This window comes from Argopecten irradians, chromosome 6, assembly GCF_041381155.1.
Source record: "Argopecten irradians isolate NY chromosome 6, Ai_NY, whole genome shotgun sequence".
NCBI classification, from domain to species: Eukaryota; Metazoa; Mollusca; class Bivalvia; order Pectinida; family Pectinidae; genus Argopecten; species Argopecten irradians.
In genome coordinates, this window is record NC_091139.1 from 12,156,721 (window position 1) to 12,177,887 (window position 21,167).

At 37.9% G+C, this 21,167-nt stretch overlaps 1 protein-coding gene across 3 annotated transcripts in view; it reads left to right on the forward strand.

The window, feature by feature from the left end:
• Positions 1-611: 611 nt before the first annotated feature.
• Positions 612-21,167, forward strand: part of LOC138325010 (uncharacterized) — a 96,620-nt gene continuing 76,064 nt past the window's right edge. Inside the window, exons 1-2 of one of the 3 annotated variants that reach the window (XM_069270328.1) lie at positions 612-862; positions 17,748-17,864. In XM_069270328.1, the coding sequence (XP_069126429.1) occupies positions 837-862; positions 17,748-17,864 (143 nt within the window). In that variant the 5' untranslated portion in view covers positions 612-836. The remainder of the gene's footprint in view (positions 863-17,747; positions 17,865-21,167) is intronic. The other 2 variants (XM_069270331.1, XM_069270337.1) reach the window with 2 other exon arrangements.

A 21,167-nucleotide genomic window follows, 5' to 3' on the forward strand; every position in this document is an offset into this window, starting at 1 on the left:
TTCCGAAGTGACATGAAGGGAAGTTTCACGGGCGGATATATATTAGGAAAGCCCCAACAGTGTTGAATTGTATAGCACTGTTTAAATAAGATTGAAATGTTGATTGTTTGCACTACCGACGACAAATTGGATCTTATATGTCACGCGCATGAATACACGCAAAAACCTTGCGTGTACCTGCGTGTCATCGACTGACAGAACTTATCACTCACTTCCAATCAGCTCTATCAAAGTTAAGCTTCCCTTACAACACTGCTGATCGAGACATGATAATTTGCCGTTGCTGTTGGCACCAGAGGCGTCTGTCCTTTGAGAGTTACAGATGACTGATTCCGAAGCACGTGCGAGCTTTTCCCGACAAGATTCACATAAAAAGTGAGATCAATAGAAACAGGTTAAGAGTGTACGGTTCCTGTCTTCCCCGTAAACTATTCACGTTAATATAACGGCTCGCTTAAAATAGCATTAGTTGTACAGACGTTGTCTTGTTTGAAGATAGAGGGATTCCCGAAATCAGTAATACCTTAATGCTCTAAGTATACACGGATTCTGTGTTGGAGGAGCGCTGCCATCGCTGGTACCAAGCGCGTTAGACTAGACTTGACAGTTAAAGCTACTACGGCCCAGTTTATGGCGAGAGTTTGACGGTGTCAGACTCGGTAACGTTCCGTTGCTACTCCCGGTAAACATTGCATGTGTACACACCAACCACCACACAGGTATATGTGAGATATAACAGGGATGCTGACAGCCCCTGTGGGGTGTGACAGGGTTTGAACCCCAGGACCATGTGTACACTTCTACCATCCCCTGTAAATGGATAAATACTACACAAGATGAAAAATATGAACAACAGGAAAAGGTAAGTACCGATGTATCGTTGTCCCTACACATGTATTTCAACATACGTGTACGTTGTATTTAAACGCATGTGTACGGTGTATTTCCACACACATGTAGAAAAGTATATTTTGGAAACACGTGGAATGTATAGTATTTTTAACAACTGACATATATGCAATGATATGTGTATACCAGTATAATTAACAACGCACGTATTCCATTTTCTGAACGTGCCATACTCTTTTGAAACACTTGTGTTATTTCCTTGTATATATGTGCATGTCTCAAAGCATTTTTTCAATATTCCGTAATACACTCTAATAGGTACCCTTTTATCACGTGTCTAGTATAAAGTGTCTAAGGTTTCCTTACAGTAGCGTGTTGTTACTTTTCTTACAGGTTTGATTATTTCCCTACATACATGTATGTGTATATAAATTACAATGTACATATGTCTTACGTTTTTTTACTTGTTTTCTACATATTCTCACATACAACCATGATTCTGGACGATTAATTACTTTTCCTCACATCCGTATTTCACCTTACGTGTGTACATTTCACTTAACTCTACGTACATGTGTGAAAGTTTAACTACACATATGCACATTTTTCTAAATATGTGAACATTTCCCTACATGTGTATTTATATTTTACTACATGTATGGTGTAAATTTATCTACAAGCTTTTGTCACATATACCGTTAATGTTGCCAGTAACCTGATTTACCCCCCCCCCTCCCCTCCCCCACACACACTCTGTATCCCCTACACACGTATCTTGTCTTTCGCCTGTTTTATCCCCCTCTCTGTATCCGTACACACATGTCTTGTCTTCACACGTGAGTGCCCCATCCTCCCACAATCTAAGACGTGCTGATTAATTCTAGGAACACCATTATTTTACATCCTTTCACCATGGGTCACAATAATTATTGATTTTACTGAGCAGCACCAGCCTGATAGAACTATACCTATTATTATCTACATGTTTACTTTGATGTGCGATCATTGTCAATATAACATACATATCTGTACCTTAAACAAATACACACGGAATTTAACATGTAATCAAGTTTGAAATTCTATTAAATGTATAACAACAGATTTTCATAGGTAAGAGTAAAAAGATAAAAGTCATTTATATGGCGTGTTACCACCCACCGAGATTTCGGTACAATTCTGGTTTTCCTGACGCCTTTAAATCTCTAATTTTACAAACAATTAAATGGATGACGGATCAGCCTTGGGCGAGATTGACAAACCTATCTGGGATATAACTGGAAGTAATCGCATGTTAGGTGTTTAGTACCGCCGAGCGCAGTTAATCGAGTACAGGTGATGGTAGAAAAGAATTAATGTCGGAGAGATCCATGTGTTTACTGCAGGTAAAGGCCATGTACTCGGCATGTTTCACAAACACACACCTGTAATACATACGATTATTCCGCATAAACGTTCCGCGTCACTGACCACGTATCAACAGCTTGGTGATCATTTGTGTTTGTTTATTATTTTTATTCTCTTCAATAACTTAGTTTGTGTATATGGTATAAACATCGTTCCGTGAACATCCAATTGGTTGTATCGGGGAAAGTATATAACTTAAGCTTCACGGACAAAGTACATTATTGTATATGTATTAGAATAGGAGCTACATGTATCTGCGCATGCTAGATCACATCAGCTAAGACCGATCAGTTTGTCAAATTACAGACCGACACATTATAATAATCTTCGGCCAGAGAGCGTTGAATCATAAACATCAATCTTGAAGTTACGTAGGCCATTGTTGGAAAAAAAGATGATGTTATAAGACAGCATGTACAATGTACATTCTACTTTGCCTGAATCATAATCTAGAACTCTTACAAGACATTTAAACAATATAATAATTATACCTCATGTCCCTATTGTCTAAACATGACATAATAATTGTACCTCATGTCCCTATTGTCTAAACATGACATAATAATTGTACCTCATGTCCCTATTGTCTAAACATGACATAATAATTAGTACCCTCATGTCCCTATTGTCTAAACATGAGATAATAATTATACCTCATGTCCCTATTGTCTAAACAGATAATAATTACCTCATGTCCCTATTGTCTAAACAGATATAATGTACCTCATGTCCTATTGTCTAAACAAGATAATAAGTGTACCTCATGTCCCTATTGTCTAAACATGACATAATGATTGTACAGTACCTCTTGTCCCTATTGTCTAAACAAGATAATAAGTGTACCTCATGTCCCTATTGTCTAAACAAGATATTAAGTGTACCTCTTGTCCCTATTGTCTAAACAAGATAATAAGTGTACCTCATGTCCCTATTGTCTAAACAAGATAATAATTACCTCATGTCCTATTGTCTAAACATGACATAATGATTGTACCTCTTGTCCTATTGTCAAACAAATATCTTGTCCCTAATTGTACCCATGTCCCTATTGTCTAAACAAGATAATAATTGTACCTCATGTCCCTATTGTCTAAACATGATATTAATGTACCTCATGTCCCTATTGTCTAAACAAGATAATAATTGTACCTCTTGTCCCTATTGTCTAAAACAATGATAATATGTTGTACCTCATGTCCCTATTGTCTAAACAAGATAATATTAAGTGTACCTCATGTCCCTATTGTCTAAACAAGATAATAAGTGTACCTCTTGTCCCTATTGTCTAAACAAGATATTAAGTGTACCTCTTGTCCCTATTGTCTAAACAAGATAATAAGTGTACCTCATGTCCCTATTGTCTAAACATGAGATAATAAGTGTACCTCATGTCCCTATTGTCTAAACAAGATAATAAGTGTACCTCATGTCCCTATTGTCTAAACAAGATACAATAAGTGTACCTCATGTCCCTATTGTCTAAACAAGATATGTAAGTGTACCTCTTGTCCCTATTGTCTAAACAAGATAATAATTGTACCTCATGTCCCTATTGTCTAAAACAAGATATAAGTGTACCTCATGTCCCTATTGTCTAACAAGATAATAAGTGTACCTCATGTCCCTATTGTCTAAACAAGATATTAAGTGTACCTCATGTCCCTATTGTCTAAACAAGATAATAAGTGTACCTCATGTCCCTATTGTCTAAACAAGATAATAAGTGTACCTCATGTCCCTATTGTCTAAACAAGATATAAGTGTACCTCTGTCCCTATTGTCTAAACAAGATATAAGTGTACCTCTGTCCCTATTGTCTAAACAAGATAATAAGTGTACCTCATGTCCCTATTGTCTAAACAAGATAATAAGTGTACCTCATGTCCCTATTGTCTAAACAAGATAATAAGTGTACCTATGTCCCTATTGTCTAAACAAGATAATAAGTAATAACTCCTACCCTATTGTCTAAAAAGTGATAATAAGTGTACCTCTGTCCCTATTGTCTAAACAGATAATAGTATAACTCCTATCCCTATTGTCTAAAAATAACATAATAATTGTACCTCTTGTCCCTTGTGTCTAAACATGACATAATAAGTGTATCCCCTGTCTCTATTGTCTTTTAGAGGACATTATACAATTCCTGTACCTATTTTTCACCACAGAAGATAGCTTTTACGTTTGTACTATCGTTTTCTTACATGATCTCCCTCCTTATAATTATCTTCATTTTGACATTTTTGAACGTATGTTTCTATGATGAAGGCACCGATGAAGTCACTGATTCAATCCATATCGGAGTCCTTGCTAATCACGCACTAAGCGAGATGTCCACGAGAGCTTGTGTCACTGCGATAACACGACAATATAGACATCACAGGAGACACGGATATATATGGTGGTTAACTCAGCCTTTCTAAACCTCAAATAATACATCATCTGTTAACATATTATCATCAAATGTAAACGGCTATGTTGTTTATTCCATGTCCGAACGGCCTCCCATAGCCATGTCAGTATTTCATGGTTTTATTTTTTTAATCTGGACCACATCCTATGTATGTACCACTGCTATATGACTGGTTTTGTACCATATATTGCTGTGGATTCGCTAACATGCCTGCTTCCAACTCCTTCTAAACACCTACGTATTGTATTTGTATACAATTGGACATTGATGGATCGATATTTACATTAAACTTGAAACCGGAAGCTATGTTAGTTTAAATGAATGTAGTTTTAGCAGGTCGACATTGATCAGTATATGACGAGAGCGGCCACCTGTTTCAAACAAACCGATTCTTAAATACTAATTCTCGTGTGTGTTAAAACACAACGCCGACGTAACTCACCAATGCGGATTCTGCCGTTACTATGTAAACAAATCCTAAAAAGAGATGAACTTCCTTAAAGAAGGAAATCAGTGGTGAAGCACAAGTGTTTGAAGTAGATAATCATACTATATATAATTCATACGTGATATCGGTACTTTCTCTTTGAAGAACTAGGCTGGGTTGATCTATATCTGAACTAGTGCTGTAGTTACCAGGCTAATTTAGCCCTATGAAGCTGCTATGTAATGAATGATAAAAACCAAGCTTGGGTGCTGAAAAATATGTGTCAATATAATGCACGTCATCTCACTATTTACCTCTGGTACATCATCTCACTATTTACCTCTGGTACATCATCTCACTATTTACCTCTGGTACATCATCTCACTATTTACCTCTGGTACATCATCTCACTATTTACCTCTGGTACATCATCTCACTATTTACCTCTGGTACATCATCTCACTATTTACCTCTGGTACATCATCTCATTTTTTACCTCTGGTACATCATCTCACCATTTACCTCTGGTACATCATCTTACTATTTACCTCTGGTACGTCATCTCACTATTTACCTCTGGTACATCATCTCACCATTTACCTCTGGTACATCATCTCACCATTTACCTCTGGTACATCATCTCACTATTTACCTCTGGTATGTCATCTCACTATTTATCTCTGGTACATCATCTCACTATTTACCTCTGGTATGTCATCTCACTATTTATCTCTGGTACATCATCTCACTATTTACCTCTGGTACGTCAGCTCACTATTTACCCCTGGTAAATCAACTCACTATTTACCTCTGGTACATCAACTCGTTATTTACCTCTGGTACATCAAACTCACTATTTACCTCTGGTACATCATCTCACTATTTACCTCTGGTACATCATCTCACTATTTACCTCTGGTACATCATCTCACTATTTACCTCTGGTACATCATCTCACTATTTACCTCTGATACATCATCTCACTATTTACCTCTGGTACATCATCTCACTATTTACCTCTGGTACATCATCTCACTATTTACCTCTGGTACATCATCTCACTATTTACCTCTGGTACATCATCTCACTATTTACCTCTGGTACGTCATCTCACTATTTACCTCTGGTACATCAACTCACTATTTACCTCTGGTCTGTCATCTCACTATTTACCTCTGGTACGTCATCTCACTATTTACCTCTGGTACGTCATCTCACTATTTACCTCTGGTACATCAACTCACTATTTACCTCTGGTATGTCATCTCACTATTTACCTCTGGTACATCATCTCACTATTTACCTCTGGTACATCATCTCACTATTTACCTCTGGTACATCATCTCACTATTTACCTCTGGTACATCATCTCACTATTTACCTCTGGTACATCATCTCACTATTTACCTCTGGTACATCATCTCACTATTTACCTCTGGTACATCATCTCACTATTTACCTCTGGTACATCATCTCACTATTTACCTCTGGTACATCATCTCACTATTTACCTCTGGTACATCATCTCACTATTTACCTCTGGTACATCATCTCACTATTTACCTCTGGTACATCATCTCACTATTTACCTCTGTACATCATCTCACTATTTACCTCTGGTAGTCATCTCACTATTTACCTCTGGTACATCATCTCACTATTTACCCCTGGTACATCATCTCACTATTTACCTCTGGTACATCATCTCACTATTTACCTCTGGTACGTCATCTCACTATTTACCTCTGGTACATCAACTCACTATTTACCTCTGGTATGTCATCTCACTATTTACCTCTGGTACGTCATCTCACTATTTACCTCTGGTACATCATCTCACTATTTACCTCTGGTACATCAACTCGCTATTTACCTCTGGTACATGTCATCTCACTATTTACCCTGGTACATCATCTCACTATTTACCTCTGGTACATCATCTCACTATTTACCCTCTGGTACATCATCTCACTATTTACCTCTGGTACATCATTTCACTATTTACCTCTGGTACGTCATCTCACTATTTACCTCTGGTACATCAACTCACTATTTACCTCTGGTATGCCATCTCACTATTTACCTCTGGTACATCATCTCACTATTCACCTCTGGTATGTCATCTCACTATTTACCTCTGGTACATCACTCACTATTTACCTCTGGTACATCATCTCACTATTTACCTCTGGTACATCATCTCACTATTTACCTCTGGTACATCATCTCACTATTTACCTCTGGTACATCATCTCACTATTTACCTCTGGTATGTCATCTCACTATTTACCTCTGGTACATCATCTCACTATTTACCTCTGGTACATCAGCTCACTATTTACTTCTGGTACATCATCTCACTATTTACATTCATCATCAATTACTTTAAACTTTAACCACATGACCTTAATCAAAGCATCTGTGTATTTGAAGGGTGTGAGAACAATTACCCACCCCCCAAAAATATCTGGAGTACTGTACATACTCAATTGCATACTATGCCAGTGAACTTGTAAAATGAAATGTTGTTGACGCTATCAGAGATGTAATGCTGGTGAAGTCTAAGTCTTTGTGGCGTTAAGAGTGATTGATATGCCGAGAACACCATGTGACTGCCTTAAGTACGTAAAGTTATTCCGAACTCTTCCGAAAACGGGTTATGACCTTTCCGATTTGCGTTCGGCAACAAACTTCTATGGCGACCAGTTTAAAATGAAGACATGTTTACAAGTATCGATTTTCAACAACTGCTGTACCAAAGTTATTAAGAAATCAATATAAATGTTCTTTGATCTAACTTAATTTCATCTACATCTACAAATACTAATAATATCGGGATTGAATCTTACTTGACTCTTTGCTGCTAGTTACGTATGGTATGACTTTAAATCATTTTGCCATTGCCTGTCGAGGAAGATGACGTGCGGTATATTGTCATAGGTCAGTATAATCAATGATCCTGGCCTTTGTTAGATTTAGATCACCAAACCAACTGTCGACGAAACACCAGAGAGTCCAAACGTTGGTAAGGATCCTGATTGAAACATGATGGTTAATACATGTACCTAACAAGATCTTATATGACTAAATAAGGGAACGGGAAAACATTGAAACGGACACGACGATTCCAGGACACTGCATAACACAATACAATGGATAAGGAGACTCGGGTTACTGAAGACTGTGGAAGTCTTACGGTTGATATCCCATTAAGACTCAGGTTACTTAAGACTGTGCAGAAGTCTTACGGTTGGTATCCCATTAAGACTCAGGTTACTGAAGACTGTGCAGAAGTCTTACGGTTGGTATCCCATTAAGACTCAGGTTACTGAAAACTGTGCGGAAGTCTTACGGTTGGTATCCCATTAAGACTAGTACGGCCTAACCTTGGTGATTTGTATCAGATTGGTCCGATTTCCGATGCAATATATCATGGCGTTTCCCGTTACCAACCATTTTGTGTTAATGGATGCCGTCGAAATCACTTTTCCTGGACACCTGGTTCTATTTTTCTCTACATTCCCGTGTGTGTAATTAATTTTCAGTTTGGATTATTGTTAATTATTGATTATTGTAGTTTTAACCTAAAACCTTAGAGAACAATGAATGCAGCAGACATAAAATGCAAAAACTAGCTGGTGTTATCGTTTCAGTTGAACTCGGTTTGACCATCGGGAAAAATCAATAACTTCCAAAATAACACACTTTTCTGGTCACAGATGACCAGCCAATCAGCCGAGAGAATCTGGTTACTGGAGACACGACCATAAACCACACGTACAGGAATGTGGAGAAGACAGCGTCACTAGGGAGGAGTATTTATTGTGGATCTGGGACGTTGTACGACCGGCTAATCAGCTGTCATTGTCTACTGATGACATTACAGACTCGCTGTGGAGGTGTTATAAGGATATATATGAGGACGCCACACGTCGTCAGTCTGTGGGAACAATAGTTTGTTTATCACACAAACAATTGATTTGTAGGCTACATACTTCCAATGACAATCTCATTACAATCTCGAGCCGCGCGAGATTCTGTAGAGTAATAGGAACTGTGTCTAAACGTCTAGACCTCTTTTCACGTCACTAAACACAGGGCACACATCAATGAACACTGTCACGTGCCTGACATCACATCACTGAATACACTAACATGCGTTGCTACACATCACTGGACGCAGGCACGTGCCTGGCTACCGCTACGCATCATTGAACTTTTTCACGGTATTGTTAACCACCACAGATGAAAGGCACGCCCATGACTTCAGCACACTGACATGTTGTTATCACATACCGTTACACTTGAATAAACGTACTAACCATATCGAGTGTGTGTAGACAGAATATTTAATATATTTCGTTTTCTATCTAAACATCCATTGGGCATTGTTAAGTTCTTGACCGATTCTCAGTATTCATTGAGCATTGTTAAGTTCCTGGCCGATTCTCAGTATTCATTGAGCATTGTTAAGTTCCTGGCCGATTCTCAGTATTCATTGAGCATTGTTAAGTTCCTGGCCGATTCTCAGTATTCATTGAGCATTGTTAAGTTCCTGGCCGATTCTCAGTATTCATTGAGCATTGTTAAGTTCCTGGCCGATTCTCAGTATTCATTGAGCATTGTTAAGTTCCTGGCCGATTCTCAGTATTCATTGAGCATTGTTAAGTTCCTGGCCGATTCTCAGTTTTCATTGATCATTGTTAAGGTTCTGGCCGATTCTCCGTTATCATTGAGCATTGTTAAGTTCCTGGCCGATTCTCAGTATTCATTGAGCATTGTTAAGTTCCTGGCCGATTCTCAGTTATCATTGAGCATTGTTAAGTTCCTGGCCGATTCTCAGTTTTCATTGAGCATTGTTAAGGTTCTGGCCGATTCTCCGTTATCATTGAGCATTGTTAAGTTCCTGGCCGATTCTCAGTTTTCATTGATCATTGTTAAGGTTCTGGCCGATTCTCCGTTATCATTGATCATTGTTAAGGTTCTGGCCGATTCTCCGTTATCATTGAGCATTGTTAAGGTCATGGCCGATTCTCCGTTATCATTGGGCATTGTTAAGGTCATGGCCGATTCTCCGTTATCATTGAGCATTGTTAAGGTCATGGCCGATTCTCCGTTATCATTGAGCATTGTTAAGGTCATGGCCGATTCTCAGTTTTCATTGATCATTGTTAAGGTCCTGGCCGATTCTCCGTTATCATTGAGCATTGTTAAGGTCCTGGCCGATTCTCCGTTATCATTGAGCATTGTTAAGGTCATGGCCGATTCTCCGTTATCATTGAGCATTGTTAAGGTCATGGCCGATTCTCAGTTTTCATTGATCATTGTTAAGGTTCTGGCCGATTCTCCGTTATCATTGAGCATTGTTAAGGTCATGGCCGATTCTCAGTTTTCATTGATCATTGTTAAGGTTCTGGCCGATTCTCCGTTATCATTGAGCATTGTTAAGGTCATGGCCGATTCTCAGTTTTCATTGATCATTGTTAAGGTCCTGGCCGATTCTCCGTTATCATTGAGCATTGTTAAGGTCATGGCCGATTCTCAGTTTTCATTGAGCATTGTTAAGGTTCTGGCCGATTCTCCGTTATCATTGAGCATTGTTAAGTTCCTGGCCGATTCTCAGTTATAATTGAATATTGTTAAGTTTCTGACCGATTCTCCGTAATCATTAAGCATTGTTAAGTTTCTGACCGATTCTCCATTATCACTGAGCATTGTTAAGTTCCTGGCTAATTCTCCGTTATCATTGGGCATTGTTACGTTCCTGGCCGATTCTCGGTTACCATTGAGCATTGTTAACTTCCTGGCCGATTCTCCATTGCCATTGAGCATTGTTAAGTTCCTGATCGATTCTTCGTTATCATTGAGCATTGTTAAGGTCCTGGCTGATGTAACAGTTTGTTCACTACATACATGTACCAGTAATTGACTTGTTTAGTGTATCGCGCTTTCTATATTATCATTCGGCAAATCTACAGATTCCGGGGGTTTTTGTCATCAAATTGTTAAAAATTAATATGACTGATCGTTGTCTTTTGCAGTCAACATTTCCAATGTATTGACAAAGGTATCTACCAGGAGTGTGGCGGAAGTACGGAATCTCTGTCAAACTTAGGGGGAATTATCCATCCTTCTTAGAAACACGATTATCTAAATTATATTTTTCCATCAATACTATGGCCATAAGGATATACACTCTATAATAGACAAAATTTGATTATTTCATACAACCAAAAATATTACAAAAACATAATGGGGCTTTAAAGGTACTGGTCCTGAAAAACCCTCAAAATGCCATCGTGTTGTATTCTATGGTCGCCACACTCGTAAGCCTTCCTAATGATCGGTACAGTTAATGCTGTTTCTTATATTTAAACCTGCCCTAATTCTACAGTGAACGATTCGCGCCAAAATCCAGCTATTATGTAAGGTCCTTCTATTGTTAATGCTTAGGTTTATAGTTTGTCCATTGGCGTTGTCTTAATTAATCAGCGATATTGGTGTCCTCGTCAATAGATGACGCAACAGAAGATACTTCAAATATGGATGTGAATGAACATTGGATACACCTTATGAATATTTTATCTACCAGTATTGAAAAACATGTACCATTATACAAGAGGCGATCCAATGAAATCCGCAAACCATATATCAATAAAGATGCAATATCTGCTGTAAAGAAGAAACACTAAGAATGGACAAAGTATCCCCACTGCAAAACAGACAACAACTATCAATCATACAAAATTGCCAGGAACAAAGCCACAAGACTGTTGCGATTATCACAAAGATCTTATGAAAAATCCATAGCTGAAAACATAAAGGATAGCCCAAAACTCTTCTGGAACTATGTCAGATCGAAAACAAAGACAAAATCTACCATCACCAGAGTCAATAATCCAAATGGAGACCTAACAGAAACAGATGAAGAAACAGCCGAAGTTATGAACGATTTTTTTTGTCAGTGTATTTGTGGAAGACGGAAATACCAATCTACCCCCGTTACCCATGAGGAATATAACAAGTCCACTGGTAAATTTTGAAATCACGGAGGAAATAGTACTAAAGGCACTATCTAAACAAAAACCAAATAAATCACCTGGTCCGGACGGAATTCATCCGAAACTTCTACTAGAAACAAAGGACACCATAGTAAAGCCTTTAACCTCACTATTCAAAAAATGAATCGAGGAAAGTGTAGTGCCAAAACAATGGACCACAGCAAATGTCTGCCCAATACACAAGAAAGGCTCAACAATGGATCCAAATAACTATCGTCCGATTAGTCTGTCCTCTGTACCCTGTAAAATCTTGCAGAGGATAATACGTGATAATATCATGGAACACCCAAAGATCAACAATCTACTGTCACCAGAACAACATGGATTTACGCCAGGCAAGTCTTGCACAACACAGCTTCTGGAGGTACTAGAACACTGGACACAGGCCCTTGACAACAACAACAACATTGATGTGATTTATTTGGACTTAAGGCCTTTGACAAAGTGTACCATAGACTCCTCATACACAAATTAAAATCCTATGGAATTGGAGGCAAAATTCTGTCATGGATACAACAATTTCTGTCGGGACTACAACAAAAGGTTACTATAAATGGAACAAGCTCCAAAACCAAAAAAGTAAAGAGCGGTGTACCTCAAGGAAGTGTACTCGGGCCCATACTATTTTTTAATTTATATCAACGACATCCCAGAGGTAGTGAATTGTGTCGCCAAACTATTTGCGGATGATACCAAATTGTATTCAAAAATCAACACATTACAGGACTGTGAAGAGCTACAGAGAAATATTGACAGAATCTCATATTAGACTGACCTCTGGTTAATGAAGTTAAATAAAGAAAACTGCAAGCATATGGAAATTGGCAATATCCCCATTAACAGACAATACAGCATAAAGGACGGCGACAACAGAATCCAACTTGGGAAAACCAACAGTGAGAAAGATCTGGGAGTCACAATGGATAATACCCTGAAATTTACAAACCAAGTGAACAAAGCTTCATCAAAGGGAAACCAAATCATGGGTATCATATTTAGAACATTCACATATCTTGACAACCAAACCTTTAAAACACTGTATAAGACTCTGGTTAGACCTCATTTGGAATACTGTTCTGTCGTTTGGTCTCCCTGGATAAAAAAAGATATAAAAACCATAGAAAACGTCCAACGAAGAGGTACAAAAAGACTTGTTAACCTTAAAGATCTCTCCTATCCTGACCGATTGAAGACCCTGGGTATCCCAACACTCGAATATAGAAGACTGAGGGCCGATATGGTGGAGACCTTTAAAATAATCAACAAAATCGACATTGTTACCAGTGAGAACATGTGTACTCCAATGAGACACACAGGTACAAGAGGTCATAACAAATAACTCTACAAGAAACCCTTTCGTCTCAACTCAGCAAGAAATGTTTTCAGTAACAGGATAGTGGAGTCCTGGAATTCTCTCTCTGTTGATGTGGTCAATGCTGAGAACCTGAACATTTTCAAAAATAGATTAGACAAGCACTGGAAAAACCACGCCACGAATTTGTTACCATCAACCTAGGAAAGACAGTATATTATACATAAACCTAGGACATACTATTAAGGATTTAAGCAATCACTTTAAATATTTTACCATTATTGTAAATATCACTATACATCTCTACAAGCCCTTTTGGCTTACCAATGATGTTGGACTGATGAGAAACTGATGAGAAAAAATAGTGCGCCATGCCCATACACTTTTTGCCTTCTTCCATGACCCAACATGCAAGTAGAATCTTGCCCACTTTTCATGGTTCACCAAGAATCATAATGAATGTAAAAATCTCCTACTACTTAAGTCTATTTGGCGAGAACTGATTGACGTTTCGGCCATGCAGTGTCTATTAGCAGTAGTTAATAAACAGAATCCTCCCCGGGAGACGGCCTATCATGTTAAAGGAGATGCTGTCAGTAATTACTGATGAGATACATACATGTCTGATGCTATAATCCAATTAGGTAAAATGGAGCAGACCCGGAAAAATGATGTTTACCTTACTCCTTCCCATCGCCAAATTATTCTACGTAGAACATCTTCAAATGTTATAATTATATGAATAACTTTAGAATAATATTGCTTTATTGCTTTTAAATTGATTTAGCGAACACAAAATTACAAAACAATAACGCTGCACTTGTTCCATAAAGTTTTGAATTAAATCCAGAAGTGTGCAGACGGTTCAATTGGCGTTGGTTTACATTCTTGTGCTAAGTAAACTTATGCTAATTTCGTTACGTCATTCGTTATCATCCGTTTCTATGATTTCACTCTTTATCACTTAAGTTCGGTTTTAGGAAACACTTCCAAATAGTTTCCAGCCACTCGATGCATTGCTCAATTTTTGTAAACAATTTAATTCCAGGACGAGAACTTGTTTGAGATATGGAGTAGGCAGGGATCTTTTTACTGTATATTTACTCACCACATGAGTGCTGACATACACAATCTTCTACTCTTCAATGTTGACGGACATCGTTTTGGTATACATTGCGTTCTATCGCCAATTACTTTAGAAAGGGTATGCTGTTTTGAAGATGACTGTTGTTTTTACAACGCCAAAGAAAAAAAATAAGATAAGAAAGTCTTATTGTGCTTTTACAAAATTAAAAACTAACTATGGCAATTTGAGCTGGTTGTTTGGAAATAAATTGCGAGACCTACCAGTTTATGATAATATTTGGTTCCATCAACGGTAAAAATCACCATGGGTATATACAGGGCTAGGATTGTGTTAAACGTTGAAGGTATGGTAAACAGTATAGTTATAAATAACTTGAGCTCTAACCATTAAAACTGTTCCTGGCCGAGTGCAAAGACGTCAAAACATTGTTGGATCGACAACACGTGCTCAGCAAGATAGGTAAACATTGACTACGTGAATTCAAGTCGAGGCCGAATTCCTCCCGGGGATTTTAATGAATTAATTTTCCAGTTGGGGCACATGCAATTCTGCGTATAATGAAATATATATCCGTGTTTAAATTACTTACAATGTCTGATAAGTAACTACACAACAAGTAATTAAGATAATTAAGGGGTTTTTAATTACGTACGTAGATAACAAACTCTTCCTGATGAGTCGGCCATACGTATTACCACTTTAAATACCTGGTTTATATCCAGATTTCAATGTAATGCCGTGTTAGCAAAACCCGGGAGAGAATGTTTTCTTTGTTTTGTATCTCACCACGATCCGGCTTGCTGGACATCCCATCGATAGTTAAGATGATCTCGGGATTATGATCACAGTAAGGTACTACATGTTTGATAATAGGAAGCTGTATGAGGCACCATTCCCTTATCACAGCTTTTCACTGATCTGCATTTCAAGTGCTACCTCACTGAATCGTACGCCATATGAGATTTAGCAGATCGACCTTAATCAGCTGTCTCCTACAGCAATATCTTCGTCGTCGTCTTTAGAGCTAAGGACCATTATCATTTAGATGAGAAACCGGAGTAAACAAACCATGTGTTAGTGTTATTGAGAATACTCTAGATTACTGGAACCAGGTACAATACTGGATTTTGAAAGAACTTTCAGTGCAGTTTAAGTTCCGAGCCGTGGCATGATGTGTATGACACATGTAATAGCCAAACCGATCGTCCATAAAGGAAACAAGGAGTAGAAAATATAGTATATGGCTGTTTAAATAGCATTAGCTTTAAATAGGAAGTTGGTGTTCTTTCTATAGTGTCCATTTGTAGACATCTTCGGCTATCCGATAAAGTATAAAGAGGTGGGAAAATTGTAAAAAGTCAATGATTCCAATTTGTTATCCCTTCAATAAACGACATTTCTACAGGATAGAGATTGCGACGCGATTGAAAAGGTGTTTGAATCGTTTTAACTGTCATGTCGACCATCTTGCCTCGACTCAAAATGGCAGCATTAACAATTTATCAGGACAACCTTGTCACATTTCGATGCAAGTTGGAGCTGAATATCATTGTAAGAAAACTTCAGCGAAGGCGAGCAATGCATCGTATTGCTTATCCCGGTCTTTGGTTCAGATGGCCATTATCATAGCTACATCCTTATATGGTCGTATCTAGTCAGGTCGTCTACTCGCATACAACAGACAGAAACCAACAGCGGTGTGGAGTATTTATTCTTTATATAAGACAATTACAAATGTAGGCCATAATGAACTAACAAGTAAATACATTAGTTATAAACCACAATTTCATACAATTTCAAGGTATGATTAATAATGGTTTATTGACACATTCAAACAATCTGAATCAGAATAAAACTGCCATGTAGGTAGGATTGGTAAGCACTGTACACGGTTTCTCCCATTGATAAAAGGCGACTAAATTTGGGATGTGGTTTTCCTCTTGTTCCAAACCGACTTTTCTCTTCCTACATGTAACGACTCCTTCCAGAGCACCTCATTTTTGGCCACGAGTTAAAAGTGTTCGCTCTAATGAGACAGACTAAAAATTTGTCTCTTGGTCGAGATACACCAGAATCTGCTTAGCGTTCAGCACAAATAGAGAGGAACGTCTGGTTTGCCTGTTGTCACTATAATATGACCGTGTGTAATTTGTTGTTCGATGTCATTGGTGCTTGGGTTAGTGAGCTATCACTATCAAAAGGTTACTTACGAACATATTCTCCGCTGACACAGTCACTCCCGAACATTTCGTCAGTACCCCTTCTGATACAGTCACTCCCGTACTATTCGCCAGAACTCCCTCTGATGGAGTCTCCCCCCGAACTATTTGTCAGTATCCTCTCTGATACAGTCACTCCCGACCTATTCGCCAGTACCCTCTTAGATTCAGTCACTCCCGACCTATTCGCCAGTACCCTCTCAGTCACTCGAACTATTCGCCAGTACCCTCTCTGATACAGTCACTCCCGAACTATTCGTCAGTACCCTCTCTGATACAGTCACTCCCGACCTATTCGTCAGTACCCTCTCTGATACAGTCACTCCCGAATTATTCGCCAGTACCCTCTTTGATACAGTCACTCCCGAACTATTCGCCAGTACCCTCTTTGATTCAGTCACTCCCGAACTATTCGCCAGTACCCTCTCTGATACAGTCATCCCTTCCCAGACTATCGCTACCTTTGATAGTCACTCCCGACTATTCGCCAGTACCCTTTTTGATTCAGTCCTCCGAACTATTCGCCAGTACCTCTTTGATTCAGTCACTATTCGCCAGTACCCTCTTATCAGTCACTCCCGAACTATTCGTCAGTACTCCCTCTGATACAATCGATACAGTCAGTATCGAATCATTCGTTATTTCTCTCTTTGATGCGGTCACTCCAATTTGTTCAGCTTTGTCTTATATTTGATATTATGCATATATTTACCATACACTGTCTGATTTTGTATATATCACATTATTTCTTCATATTTACCCTGCAGCTAATGTATAAACTGTAATTACGGTACACAATGTCTGAAATCAAACGCCAATTTACCAATAAACATTGATTACTAAGAATGGTGTCTTCTGCATCCATCGCTCTTCAGACAATCGTCTCTCGAAGCAACACTTCAAAGCAGTTTCATACTTGTCCTGTAGATCGATTGATTGATTAATGAATATGTAGTTATCTCCCTTGTTTTACAGGGTATCCTTTGGCAGCAAAGGGTCCATGGTGGAAACATGGATAATAGAGGATTTTCAGGAACCGGAAACGGATGGACAAATTTACCGGAACTTAGTCAACAAAAGCAGCGAGTGCAGGTAAGTTTTAATTCATTGTATTTGTAAGTCTCTTTTCATCAGGTTGCGCATTTTATGTCTCGTCCGATTTGTATATTCTAATTAGTTTATTGTCCGGTACCTGGTTTGTAAAAAGCGTTTGTGGTCCGTATCTGGTTTCTGACCAGTTTTTAATCCGTATCTGGTTTCTGACCAGTTTGTTGTCCTTATCCTGTTTCTGGTCAGTTTGTTGTCCCCAATTGGTTTCTGGTGAGTTTGTGGTCCGTATTTGGTTTCTGGTCAGTTTGTTGTCCGCATCTGTTTTCTGGTCAGTTTGTTGTCCGTAACTAGTTTCTGGTTAGTTAAGTGTCCATACCTGGTTTCACATCAGTTTTTTGTCCGTATCTGGTTTCTAATCTATATTTGTCTAGGTTTAGACTTTAGACAAACTATCGTTTTGAATGTAAGGATGAGCGAGAATGTTGTACCGTTTTATTTCATGTACAAGTAGAAATTAAGCGAATATCGATTGACATTGATTTTACTCTTTCAACAAAGATTAATACATCAATAATCATAACCATACACTTGTGAGGCGTATGTTGTGAAGTTTGAGTCATGGACAGATTAAATTGCATAGACATTTGCTACAAATGCAATTTTGAAATGTGACATGAATGTGGTGATTGGAATTAAAACCCAGGTTTTATAGAAATCCAGTTTTATTTGTTGTCTCGAGGGAAATCTTTTCACGTGCATTGAGTTATTGCGTTACACTTGATAGACAAGATGTCGTGAGAGATTGGATACCCACAGTCTATGGCAAGTCTCGTAAAATCTCGTCAATGCTGTATAATGCAAGTTCGTAATTGATATTATTGAAATAATTCTCATTACCAATTCCTGCTTATAACATACGATGAGATTCGGGCGTGCTAGAAAAATTTTCCTCATCACGAAACACCTGTCGAATTAGATTGCTTGGCAACAAACTTCTCAAAATAATTGTCTCGAATGTCTGTTTCAAAACAACTTAATTTAAACCAGGTTTCGCACGTTTGAATTTCTTCGATAGCAATCAAAATGGTTGGAAATGTAGATTTCAGAATGTTACCATGTACAATGTACACTGACCATTCCTACCTGTTATGAAGGGGCTGCCCTGGACCCCTCAGCTGTGTACACATCATAGCTCTCCCTCCCAGTAGGTCAGTCAACAGTCCTCATTATCATCTCATTACATCGGGGTCGAATGAATCACAGAACGCTTCCATCGTCGTGGTGTCCGATCTTTTGTTTGGGCTCTGTAGAGATCTTTGTGCAACTTTGTGATATAAGAATTTTATTCAAGACCACAAGTCTTCTATAAATGTCATATGGGAACAGAAAAGATTTTAAGTAGGAATCGTTGATTCCGAGTTATAAGTATAGATGGTTATTTCATATGAAAATAGTCAAATCATCCTGAATCAGGGGTGTAGACACCATCATAGCCAGGTGACAAACGGTGAAATATGATCACTTACATCGCATACAATTGTAGCAACTGTTAATACGCAGGAAGTTCATTGTTTACGTACAACTAAATGGACCTAAACATTGTCTCAATTGCGTTAAAATACGTAATTTTGTATTGATAGCAATAACTCTGATAGACTTACAAGGTCATTAATAAGTGAGGTGATATCATATAACTTTATTATCAATTATTATATTTACAAACAGTTCAGAGTTTATCTTTTTTTAAATAAGCAATCATGCACTTTTATCGAAAACGTCTATATAAGTTAACGGATTACTGGTGATTTGGTTGTGTGACATAAGGAAGATTTCGTTAAACTAAACTTTGTTATATAAAATGAATTTGTAATATGATGCAGTAGAGATTCTCGTCACAACCATTGGCTCGCTCACAGGACTGTTCAAGGCCATGTCGGTACAGATCTGACGTCGATCATTTTCCTGCTGGAGCCATCGTCTACGAGAGATTTCCAGGATTGGACAAGGTCTTACTGTAACGTTAATGTAGTCATCTTATACTATCTGCAGAAACTTTACATGAGTTGTCGTTATGTAAGCATTGGTTGTCATATATGTGACATGCATTTGTGTGTTACTAACCTACATTGGACTTAGATAGCATTGCCAGTGGTGTGCGTCAGCTAGAACACTCAATGTACATGTATGTTACACAATAATGTATGTCAAAAATATGCCAAAATGCTTATATTTACATTTATTTAGTTACCGTGTGTATTATTCTAGTTTATAAAAAGAAAATAGATAAAATAAATAAGTATGAAAATAAAACCGTATACGTCTGAATCGAGAAAAAATATCATTTGATGGAACAGCCGTTGATTTGGAGGGAAAGAGCGGGTCTAGCAACTTCCGGTGTGTTACCATGGGCAACCGAATAAATGATAACGGAAGATGAAATAGTCCCATCGATAAAACGGATATACCACGATACATAATTCAATCCATCTCAAATATTTAAATTTGAAAATATTTTCATACTGATAAATTTTCAAAATATGCTATATTTTTCAGTGAATTCTCACACTGACGTAAAACCCAGTCGTTTCTTGACCTCTTGAACTCGATGAAGGTATTGGTACGCCAGAGATTACATGTAACTGCCGATGTTAATACCGGGATTATACTAAGGCTTAGTAGTAGCAATATGTAGGTCATGTGCAGTAGCATTGTGAACATTTTAATTAGTAGCAATAAATAAACAAAAAATGTGTTCTGCTAGGATCGTACTGTTAATTTGAAGTGAACGAAATTTTTTTCTCTTCTAATTGTATTTTTCGAATTGCTACACAGGCTTATAAAATGTATCACTCAAATTAATACTGCTCGAGATTCTTCTTAGTTTTTTTTTTTTTTTTTTTTTTTTTTTTTTTGCAATTAACACAGCGTATCATCATTATTTTTTATTCTTCGTGTGACATGTTCTCGTAAAAACATAACTATCGTGAAACCCTATATTGTGACTTTTATTACTTGAAGCCGTAAATCTTTGCCAATCAGAGTTAAAGAGATCTTCTTTCAACACGCAAAGTGTAGTTTGGCTGGACAATTACCTTCAAAAGACAGATACATGTACCTTCGTTTGGTTTTTGTATTGAAAGGCATTGCTATTTTACGGGAAATATGATTTATGTTAGCAGCCCAAATCAGATTGTTTTCATCCTCATCAGGGCTAAGACTTAATAGAACTAAGCACGTGATAAAGATCTGGTCGCTAGAGTAGATGATCGAACAGCGGCTGTTTCTAGATTCCGGAGTTGTACGGTAATTATAAGGTCGTATATCATAAAGCTACGAACCAAACTG